This window comes from Phocoena phocoena, chromosome 4 (genome assembly GCF_963924675.1).
Source record: "Phocoena phocoena chromosome 4, mPhoPho1.1, whole genome shotgun sequence".
In the NCBI taxonomy this organism is placed as follows: Eukaryota; Metazoa; Chordata; class Mammalia; order Artiodactyla; family Phocoenidae; genus Phocoena; species Phocoena phocoena.
This window is the reverse complement of record NC_089222.1, coordinates 144,222,510-144,234,652: the sequence shown is the minus strand read 5'-3', so window position 1 is coordinate 144,234,652 and position 12,143 is coordinate 144,222,510. Positions and strand designations below refer to the sequence as shown.

General features: G+C 38.9%; 1 protein-coding gene across 1 annotated transcript in view; it reads left to right on the top strand.

Annotated features, from left to right (window-relative positions):
- The window catches only part of HSF2BP (heat shock transcription factor 2 binding protein), an 81,405-nt gene extending 69,610 nt beyond the window's left edge, over window positions 1-11,795 (top strand). Inside the window, exon 9 of the mRNA XM_065876680.1 lies at window positions 11,057-11,795. Coding sequence (XP_065732752.1) covers window positions 11,057-11,265 — 209 coding nt within the window. The 3' untranslated portion in view covers window positions 11,266-11,795. The remainder of the gene's footprint in view (window positions 1-11,056) is intronic.
- The last annotated feature ends 348 nt before the right edge of the window (window positions 11,796-12,143 follow it).

Genomic DNA, 12,143 nt, shown 5'->3' with positions numbered 1-12,143 from the left:
GTTTGTAGGTTCCTGGTGCTGTTGCCTGTTCATTGCCGTATCACCACTAGGTGCCTGTAGCACCCCCGCCCCCAGTTGTGACAACCAGACATGTTCCCTGCAGGGCTAAGTGCCCCACCCTGGTTGAGAACCACTGCTGTATATTTCATTATATGAGTTTATCCATTTACCATTTGGATTGGACACTTGACTTGTTTCAGGTTTGCGGGTTTTACAAATAATGCTGCACCAGAAATTCTTGTGCCTGTCTATGGTAAACATGCGTATTTTCCTTTTGGGTGTCTGTTTAAAAAAATTGAAGTTTCTTGACTTCCTTGGTGGTCCAGTGGTAAAGAATCCACCTTCCAATGCAGGGGACACGGGTTTGATCCCTGGTTGGGGAACTAAGATTCCACGTGCCACGGGACCCCTAAGCCCGCGTGCCACAACTACTGAGCTTGCACTCCTCAACGAGAGAGCCTGCGTGCCACAAACTACAGAGCCCACGTGCTCCGGAGTCTGCATGCTACAGCTACAGAGCCCGTGTGCCCTGGTCCCATGCACCACAACTAGAGAGAGAGAACCCACACGCCACAGCTAGAGAGAAGCCCGGGTGCTGCTAAGAAGAGGCCGTGTCCCATAAGGAGAAGTCCCGCAGGCCACAGCTAAGACCCGACGCAGCCAAAACAATAAGGAAAATAGATAAATAAAATAAATAAATATATTTTTAAAAAGTAATGGACGTTTTGATCTATGGAAGTGTGTCTTCAACTCTATAGCTTGTGCAGGGCTGTTTTCCAAGATGGTTGTACCCAGTGTAAATTTGACTGACAGCATGTTAGCCTTCTGCCTCCTTTCCATTCTCACCACCCCTGCTACTGTCAGCCTTCTTCACCTTAGCCCGTCTGACGGGGGTTATTTTATCGTGGGGTTTTTTTTCTTTGTAAATTTATTTATTTTAGGCTGTGTTGGGTCTTCGTTGCCGTGCACAGGCTTTCTCTAGTTGTGGTGAGCAGGGGCTACTCTTCGTTGCGGTGCGTGGGCTTCTCATTGCAGTGGCTTCTCTTGTTGCGGAGCACGGGCTCTAGGCGCACAGACTTCAGTAGTTGTGGCACGTGGGCTCAATAGTTGTGGCTCTCGGGCTCTAGAGCGCAGGCTCAGTAGTTGTGGCTCACGGGCTTAGTTGCTCCGCAGCATGTGGGATCTTCCCAGACCAGGTCTCAAACCTGTGTTCCCTGCATTAGCAGGCGGATTCTTAACCACTGCGCCACCAGGGAAGCCCTATTTTAGTTTATTTTTTTAATTAAAAAATTTTATTCCAGTTTTATTAAGATGTAGTTGACATACAGCGCTATATAAGTTTAAGGTATACAGCGTAATGATTTGACTTACATCCATCATGAAATGATTACAGTAAGTGTAGTGAACATCCATCATCTCATACAGATACAGAATTAAAGAAATAGAAAAATTTTTTTTTCCTTAGGATGAGAACTCAGGAATTTCCCTCTTAACTTCCATATATAGCATACAGCAGTATAAATTATACTTATTGTGTTGTACATTATATCCCTAGTACTTATTTATCCTATAACTGGACATTTGTTCTTTTGGCCACCTTCATCCAATTCCCCCTTCCTGTACTCCCTGCCTCTGGTAACCACAAATCTGATCTTTTTCTATGAGTTTGTTTGTTTTTGAAGTATAATTGAGGAGGCAAAATTTCTAAGATATCTTATATCTGAAATGTCTTTATTTTACCTCACATATAATAGTCAGAGTTTGGCTAGGTATAGAATTCCAGGTTAGAATTACTTTTTATTTCTGAATTTTGAAAGGAACATTCCATTATCTTCTAATGTCCAGTGCTGAGAAGTTTTGATTCTTGATTCTTTGTATATGATGTGTTTTCTCTCTAGAAACTTGTAGAATTTTCTCTTTGTTTCATTTTCTGCACTTAAATTTTATGTTGATACGCCTGGTGTATTAGATGTAACTTTTATCAATTTTTCTGGAAACTGAAAGGGACCTTTCAGTTTAGAAACATATCTTTTGATTCTAGGAATCTTTAAAAAATTATTTTGAATTACTGAATCATTATAGAGTGATCTCCTCCTATCTGCTGACACAGTTTTCTCTTTTTGGAATATCTAATATTTGGTGTTGGGCCTCTCTTCTTTTTCTCCTATTGTTCATCTCTTTGCTTATTTTTTTAATCTTTTATTGAAAATTCTATTGATGAAGACAAACGAACTTGAATAAATGGAAAGATAAATCCTTTTTTGGCTGAGAAGATTCTATATTGTTAAGCTGACACTTTTCCCCAGTATGTCAAATAAAAATACTGATTGGGGAAGTCCTAGCCAGCCACAGCGATCAGATAGGAAAAAGAAATAAAAGGAATCCAAATTGGAAAGGAAGAAGTAAAACTGTCACTGTTTGCAGATACATGATGCATGTACACAGAAAAGACACCACCAAAAAACCACTAGAACTCATCAATGAATTTGGTAATGTTGCAGGATACGAAATTAATATACAGAAATCTATTACATTTCTATACAAGGAACTGTAGGAAAGAGAAATTAAGGGAACAATCTCATTTACAATCACAGCAAAAAGAATAAAATACTTAGGAATAAAATGAAGGAGGTAAAAGACCAGTACACTGAAAACTGTAAGACACTAATGAAAGAAATTGATGATGACACAAACAGTTGGGAATGATATACCATGTTAATGGATTGGAAGAATTAATATCATTAAAATTTCCATGCTACCCAAGGCAAGCTACAGATTCAGTGCAATCCCCATCAAAATTGCTGATGGCATTTGTCACAAAACTAGAACAAATAACTTTTAAATTTGTATGGAAACAGAAAGACCCTGAATAGCCAAAACAATCTTGAGAAAGAAGAATGGAGCTGGAGGAATCATACTCCCTGACTTCAGACTATATTACGAATCTACTGTAATCAAAACAGTATGGTACTGGCACAAAAAGAGACACATCAATGGAACAGAATAGAGAACCCAGAAGTAAAGCCACACACTTATGGTCAATTTATTTATGACAAAGGAAGCAAGAATATACAATGGCGAAAAGACAATCTCTTGAATAAGTAGTGCTGGGAAAACTGGACAGCTACATGTAAAAGAATGAAATTAGAATATTTTCTTATACCATATACAAAAATAAACTCAAAATGGGTTAAAAACCTAAATGTAAGACTGGAAACCATAAAACCCCTTGAAGAAAACATAGGCAGAACTCTCTTTGACATAAATAATAGTAATATGTTTTTGGATCTGTCTCCTAAGGCAAAGGAAACAAAAGCACAAAAACCTCGAATGGTACCTAATTAAACTTAAAAGCTTTTGCTCAGCAAAGGAAACTGTTGACAAAATGAAAAGACAACCTATTGAATGGGAGAAAATATTTGCAAATGATATAATAAGGGATTAAATCCGAAATATATAAACAGCTCATACAACTCAATATCAAAACACAAAGAACCCAATTAAAAAATGGGCAGAAGACTTGAATAGACATTTTTCCAAAGAAGACATACAGATGGCCAATAGACCCATGCAAAGATGCTCAGCATTGCTAATCATCAGAGAAGTGCAAACCAAACCACAGTGAGCTATCACCTCACACCTGTCAGAACAGCTATTATCAAAAAGGCCACCAATAACAGATGTTGGTGGGGATGTGGAGAAAGGCGAATTCTTGTATGCTTGCTGGGAATATAAATTGGTGCAGCCACTGTGGAAAACAGTATGGAGGTGCCTCAAAGCTAAAGATATTGGGTTGGCCAGAAAGTTCGTTCAAACAAGCGAAGGAACTTTTTGGCCAACCTAATAGAACCAGCCCATGATCCAGCCATTCCACTCCTGAGTATATACCTGAAGAAAACAAAAATACTAATTCAAAAAGATATATGTATCGCAATGTTCATATCATCATTATTTACAGTAGCCAAGATATGGAAGCAACGTAAGTGTCCATCAACAGATGAATGGATAACGAAGATGTGGCATATATATATATATATACATACATATACACACACACACACAAAATGGAATGAAATTTTGCCATTTGCAAAAACATGGATGGACCTGGAGGGCATTATGCTTAGTGAAGTAAGTCAGCCAGAGAAAGACAAATACTGTTTTATCACTTATATGTGGAGTCTAAAAAGTACAACGAATGAATGAATATAGCAAAACAGAAACAGACTCACAGATATATAGAAAAGAATAGTGGTTGCTAGTGGGGAGAGGGGCAGGTTAGGGGCAAGATAGGCGTAGGGATTAAAAGGTACAAACTACTATGTATAAAATAAATAAGCTACAAGGATATATTTTACATCACAGGGAATATAGCCAATATTTTATAATAACTTTAAATGAAGCATAATCTATAAAAATTTGAATCACTATGTTGTACACCTGAAACTAATATTGTAAATCAACTATACCTCAATTAAAAAAATTCTTTAAATTTTTAAATTTTTAAAAAAAATGACAAACACTGGAAAAAATGCCAATAGAAATTTTTTTCTCTAAAAGAGATTTAGTTATTTATTTTTATGGGTTTATAACATTATATGTTTCACGTGTACAAATTTGTATTTTGACTTCTGCATACGCTACAGCATGCCCACCACTGAAAGTTTAGTTTCCATCTGTCACCATACAGTTGACCCTCTTTACCCATTTTTCTCTTCCCCACCCACTTCCCCTCTGGTAACCACTACTCTGTTCTCTGTATCTATGTGTTTGTTTTTGTTTGGCTTGGTTTGTTCATTTAAAAAATTGCACATATGAGAGAAATTGTACAGTATTTGTCTTTGTCTGACTTATTTCACTTAGCATAATACCCTAAAGGTCCATCTATATTGTCTCAGATGGCAAGATTTCATCTTTTTTTATGGTTGGGTAGTGTTCCATTGTGTGTGTGTGTGTATATTTATATATACACACATATATATATTATACACACACACACACACACACACACACACACCACATCTTATTTATCCATTCATCCATCAATGGACACTTAGGTTTCCATATCTTGGCTAATGTAAATAATTCTGTGATGAACATAGGAGATCAGATATCTTTTCAACTTAGTGTTTTCCTATTCTTTGGATAAATACCCAGGAGTGGACTAGCTGGGTCATTTGGTCTATTCTTAATTTTTTCAGGAACCTCCATACTGTTTTCCAGAGTGGCTGCACCAGTTTATATTCCCACCAACAGTGCATGAGAGTTACTTTTCTCCACATCCTCACCAACACTTACTTCTTGCCTTTTTGATAATAACCATTCTAACAGGCACGAGGTGCTATCTCATTTTGATTTGCGTTACCCTAATAATTAGTGATGTTGAACATCTTTTCATGTGCCTACTGGCCATCTGTATGTCTTCTTTGGAAAAATGTCTGTTCAGCTCCTCTGCCTATTTTTAAATCAGGTTTTTATGTGTGTGAGTATGTGTGTTATATTCAGTTGTATGAGTTCTTTATATATGTTGGATATTAACCACTTATCAGATATATGCTTTGCAAATATCTTCTCCATTTGGTTGGTGCCTTTTCTTTTTGTTGATGGTTTCCTTTGGTATGCCTAAGTTTTTAGTTTGATGTAGTCCCATTTGTTTATTTTAGCTTTTGTTCCTTTTGCCTGAGGAGACATATTCAGAAAGATATTGCTAAGGCCAATGTCAAAGAATGTACTGTGTTTTTTTTTTCTAGGAGTTTTGTGGTTTGAGGTCTTACATTCAAATCTTTAAGCCATTTTGAATTGATTGTTGTGTGTTGTGTGAGACAGTGGTCTAGTTTCATTCTTTTGCATATGGCTGTCCAATTTTCCTAACGCTACTTATTGAAGAGGCTATCCTTTCTCCATTTTATGTTTCTTGCTCCTTTGTTGTAAATTAATTTTCCATATTATGTGTGGGTTTATTTCTGGCCTCTCAATTCTGTTCCATTGATCTATCTATCCATTGATTTTCTGCCCAGACCATACTGTTGTGATTACTATAGCTTTGTAGCATAATTTGAAATCAGGGAATGTGATACCTCCAGCTATTTTCTTTTTCTCAGGATTGCTTTAGCTATTCAGGGTCTTTTGTGTTTCCATATAAGTTTTAGGATTGTTTGTTCTATTAATGTGAAAAATGTCATTGGAATTTTGATAGGAATTGCTTTAGGTAATATGGACATTTTAACAATGTATAGCATTCCAATACATGAGCATGGGATATCTTTCCACTTCTTTGTGTCTTCTTCAGTTTCTTTCAACGGTGTCTTATAGTTTTCAGTGGACAGGTCTTTCATCTCCTTGGTTAAATTTATTTCTAGGTATTTTATTCTTTTTGTTGCAATTGCAGATGGGATTGTTTTCTTAATTTTTCTTTCTGATAGTTTGTTCTTAGTGTAAAGACATCCAACAGATCTTTTAATATTGATTTTATACCCTGGAACTTTACTATATTTGTTTATTATTTCTAACAGTTTTTTTTTTTGTGTGTGTGTGTGTGGAATCTTTAGGGTTTTCTCTATGTAAAATCATTTTTCTGCAAACAGTGACAGTTTTATTTCTTCCTTTGCAAACTGGATGCCTTTTATTTTCTTTTACTTGCCTAATTGCTCTGGCTAGGACTTCCAATAGTATGTTGAATAAGAGTGGTGAGAGTGGGCATCCTTGTCTTTTTCCTGATCTTAGAGAGGGATAGCTTTTGGTTTTTCACCGATGAGTATGATGTTAGCTATAGGTTTGTCATAGGCCTTTGTTATGTTGAGTTATGCTCCTTCTCTACCCATTTTATTGAGAGTTATTATCATAAGTAACGTTGAATCTTGTCAAGTGCTTTTTCTGCATCTACTGAAATGATCATATGATCTGTACCTTTCATTTTATTAACGTCATGTAACACATTGATTGATTTGCAGATGTTGCACCATTCTTGCACCCCTGGAATAAATCCCACTTGATTGTGGTGTATGATCCTTTTAATGTATTTTTTGTATTTAGTTTGTTAATATTTTATAGAGGATTTTTGCATCTGTGTTTATCAGAGAATATTGGCTTGCAGTTTTCTTTTTTGTGTTGTCCTTGCCTGGTTTTGGTATCAGGGTAATATAGGCTTCATAAAATCAGTTAGGAGGCATTCCCTCCTCCTCAGTTTTTTTGGAAGTGTTTGCATCCCTTTGTCTTTCGTACCGCTTTAGAGAGATTTCCTCTACTTTATTTTCCATACTGCCTATTGAAGTCTTCATCTCTACTATCGTGCACTTAATTTCCAGCTGCCTTTTTTTTTTTTTTTTGGAATTAAAAAACTAGCATCCCATTCTTGCTTAATGGATAATACAACGTTTTAAAAAATCTCCTTGAGGAGGAGATTAATAAAGTTTAAAAAAAGTTTTCTTCTCATTGCATAGTCTTTCTTTTGTCCTCCTTTTGTTTTTGTTGAAAATGATAATTATCTTCTTCTCAGGTGTCTGGTAATGCATCGTTTTGCGCTTGTGTTTAAGGGTGGGATTTATAATGCCGATTGGAAGCCCTGAGCATGTGAGTGGGGCTTGTGAACTTCACTGTAGTGTGAGCTGGCTCAGCCATTCTCAGCCATTCACTGGGAACCCACAGGTCAGTATCTTCAGATGTTTCCTCTTGGGTTGCTCAGATTGCCGAGAGAAGACTCATCCAAATCTAGGAACAGAGAAGGGGAAGAAGGGGCATCTTAGAATTTGTGGGTGTGTTTTAGCTTAATCCAATGTGTTTTCCAGACAGAACCTCCATCTTCAATTGTGCCTAATGTCCCCTGCTCCAGAGATTCTTTTTTTGAACGAATCTTAGTAGTTTATGTCTTCCAAGCAGTTTGTCCATTCCATCCAAGTTGCAAAATTTATGGGCACAACTTTCTTCATAATATTCCCTTATTATTCCTTTAATATCTGTAGGTTCTATAGTGATTTCTCCTCTTTCATTCCCCAAATTTGTAATCTGTGTCTGTCCTTTCTTCCTTCCCCCTCTCCTTGTGTAGCCTGGCTAGAGTTTTATCAATTTTATACATTTTTTTTAACAGGGTCACCTTTTGGGTTTACTGTTTTCTCGCCAGTTGTTTTTTATTTGTCCTCATTTGTATTGATTTCTGCTCTTTATTATTACCTTCCTTTGGCATGTTTTGGGTTTGATTTTTTTTTTTTTAATAGATGAAAGCTAAGGTAACTAATTTGAGACCTTTGTTCTTTTCCAATATGAGCATTCAGTGCTATAATTTCCCCTGATAAGCGATGATTTAACTGTATCTATAAATTATGATACTGTGTTTTCATTTTCATTTCGTTCAAAGTATTTCCTAGTTTTCCTTATGACTTCCTTCTTGATCCATACATTATTTAGAAGTATGTTGTTTTATTTCCAAATATTTGGAGATCTTTTCACATATTTTTCTGTTATTTATTTTGTATTTCTGTTATTTTCTGTTATTTATTATATATTTCTGTTATTTCTAACTTAATTCCTTGTGATCACAGAACGTACTTTGAATCCTTTTGAATGTATATTTGGTCAAGTTGGTTGATAGTGTTGTTCAGGGATTCTGTATCTTCACTGATTTTCTTTCTTTTTTAAAATCAGTAATGGAAATAAAAGTGTTAAAGTTTCCAACCTCTGATTGTGAATTTATTTGCACTTGGATTTCTAGCATATTGTGCTTTGTTTATCTTGAAACTCTGTTGTTAGGTACATACCTAATTAAGACTGTCATGTCTTTTTGATGCATTAACTTCTTTATAATTATACAATTATAATTATAATTATACAATTATAATCCCTCCTTATCCATGGTAATATTTTTTGTTCTGAAGTCCACCTTGTCTGATAATAATATAGGCTCTGCAGACTTCTTTTAATTAGTGTTTGCATGGCATGATTTTATTCTTTTATTTTTAACCTGTGTCTTTATATTTATCTTGGGTGTCTTGTAGACAATGTATAATTGGGTCTTGATGTTTTGTGCATTCTCTGTCTTTTAATCAGTGTGTTTATACAGTTTTCATCTAATGTATATAGAAATACAGAAATATTTCTAGTTGTTTCTTTTTTCCTCTTTTTTATCCGCTGTTGGATTATTTAATATTCTATTTTATCTGCACTGTTGGCTTATCATTTACATTTTAAAAACTCTTTTTAGTATTTTCCCTAGGGTTTACAATACGATCTTTAATTAACTGTGATTAATTAATATAATTAATTAATCACAGTTAGTTGAAGATTTTCAATTGAAACATTAAAAATCTTTAAATAATATTGTACTGCTTCAGGTATACTGCAAGAACCCTAAAAAAGGGCTTTCCCATCTATTAATCATATTTATTTCAGATTCCTTTTCTAATTGTTTCTAAATCTGGGTTATCTCTGAGTCTGGCTCTGCTGATTACTTTATTACTGCAGTGGGGTTTTGTTTCCCTTGCTTTGTCCCTGTAACCTCTGATTGAGTGCTGGGCGTCGTGTGGAGGGCAGCAGAGCAGAGGCCGGCAGGCTTTCCCTGTAATGAGCTAGCTATTAAATACTTTGAGCTTTGAGCGTCATGTGTGGTTTCCGTTGCACATTATTCCTCTGTTTTGTTTTCTTTTAAGATAACTCTTTAAAATGTAAGAACCAACCTTGGCTCACAGCCTGTGCAGAAACAGGTCCTGGGCTGGATTTGGCCCTTGGGCCACAGTGCACCAACCTCTGCAGGAGAGAATGAAGTACACAGAGGGTGTTTACACCTCCTGTTCTGCGCGGCTGTCGGTGTGGGCGTTGGGCTGGTGTGGGTTTTGTCACTGTGGTGACCTCTGTGCCGCTGGTTTCCAGTCTTCTCCTTCCCTGTGCTGCGGGTGAGGACTGAGTTGCCAGTCCTTTGTCAGTCTCCACCCCCAGCTGCGGGCCTTCCCTTTGGGTCTGTGCCTCAGGAGGGGTCTCCTTCCATCCTCTTGCCCCTCCCGCTGCTGCCATAGACTGCTTTTGCTGGGCCGCTGGAGGACGCAGGGGAGTCCTCTGTTGTTTTGGTTCGGCTCCCATCCACCTGCATCTGAGTGGCGCCTTCCCCATGATCCTGTCCTCCTCCCTGTGGCAGCCGCTTTGCCTGTGTCTTTGGCAGTTTTTGTGCCAGAGCAAGTTTCCTTCCCCTTCCCCCGAATAGGAGCACTTCAACGGTCTGAGCCCAGGGTAGGACAGGGTTTTTTTCCGCTTCCCAACACAGCAGTCTTCACTGAGCCCTGGTAGCTCTCGTTCAGTGGGGAAGGGCTCCGGGGGCCTTGGTGCTGTGGCAGTTCCCACTGAGAGTTTGCTCAGTCTACTCTCTCAGTCCACTTACTTCTGAAAAGGTTTTTAAAGTGTAGTGCTAACAAGGAGGTACTGATTTTGAGTCTGGTTCCAATGACAATATCTAATCAAGAATCAGGGGCATGTTAAAGGCTCCCAGTAGAGAGACGTGGTGAGGAGAATTGGATCCCTGGTGGTTAAAGGTTATAACTTGTGTTGGGGTGTTGTTTCAGTCCAGCTGCTTTTTAGTGGTTGCTACAGTGTACGCAGGGCTGCCAGGTTCTGCAACTCCAGAGAGCATTCACACGGGAAAGCGGAATTCACTTTGAGTGTTGCAGCTGTGACTTTGCGGAACTCAGTGGCCTGAAGAGATGCCATATCTGTATGTGGTCTCTCAGGGCTTTGCTGCGCTTGGAGTGAAAAGGAAGTAATACCTCTTAAAGCGATCTTGTAACTGGGCAGAATTACAGAAAACTACACGAAAAGCCCTCATGTCTTTAGTTCAGCATTTTAAAGTTACGTGACTGTGATATTTGAAGGTGGGATGTTACTAGAGGATGCCATTGTCATGCTCCTCTTCTGAGCTGAGCTTTTACATCAGGAAGTGACACTGTTTGGGGTCAGCTCATAGTTTGCTAAACTGTCACATCCATCGTTCAGAGAGGCCAAGAACCCCTGAGGGGTGGATTCTGCCCCAAGGTCCCTGTAGAAGGTTTTGTTCTAACCAGAAGTGTTACCTCTTTCCCCCTAGACCCGGACACAGAGGTGTGTCTTCACGTGCTGCGCCTTGTCCAGTCTGTGGTGCTGGAGCCAGAAGTCTTCTCCAGGACGGCCTCGGAGATCCGCAGCTCCCTGCCCCTGCAGCGCATCCTGGCCATGGCCAAGAGCCGCAACCCTCACCTGCAGGCCGTGGCCCAGGAGCTCCTGGAGGACCTGCGCACTCTGGAGCGTGATGCGTAGGGGTGCTCAGCGCCGGCATCCTCTCCCTGGGTCCCCACTTTGTCTTCTAAAGCCACCAGCCGTGTGCCATGTGTTACAGATAGCAAATGTGATGCCTAGAGACGGCTGTGTCCTGAGATGTGCCCACCTGACTTGCTCCTGGAAGTGAACGTGCTTGTGGGTGGTGGGTTAATCTTGCCGGAGGTGAGCCTGAGAAAGGGTCTGTTCTTCCGTGAAGACCCACATCAGCTGCATCCGGAAGAGGGCCTTCTCAGAGTGGCTCCTGCTGCCCAGGAGACCCTGAGACCTGTCGGTTCCCCCTAAAAGCGGAAGGTTGAATAACCGCCTACCCCGTTGGTCACCGTTTTCCTGAGATACCTTTCTTGAAAAACAGTTCATTCGGCTCTCTAATAATTATAATTAATTCCCCCCCCAGTTCAAGTTTACCTTTCAATCTTTTGGTGAACCTGCTATTTCAGATGATGTTGGACATTTTAGTTCTATATGTTTGTGCCTTTTCTATTTTTGAGTAAAGAAAGTCGGAAGAATCATCGGTGTGCTACAATTATTGTTTTCTGAAATATTATAAACTTGACGTTAGGAAGGTATATATTACAATGAATACGCGTGGTTGGTGGAAAAATCTCTCCTTACATTGTTCTGGGTCCTTCGGCTATAAGCTCAGGAGTCCAGTTTTTCCGTAACAGTATCATGACAAGGGCCTCAGAGATTAGAGCACATGCAGCTGCTTGGAGTTCTTTAAACAATGTGCACGGGTATGTGTACCAGGTCCCCTCATCGTGTGTCCTTCTCAACCGCAGAGAACAGAGGAGGATGTGCTCCATTTCTCACAGGTGTCACAACGTGTGAGTGCGGTTCCCTCTCTGGCACTCCTAGAG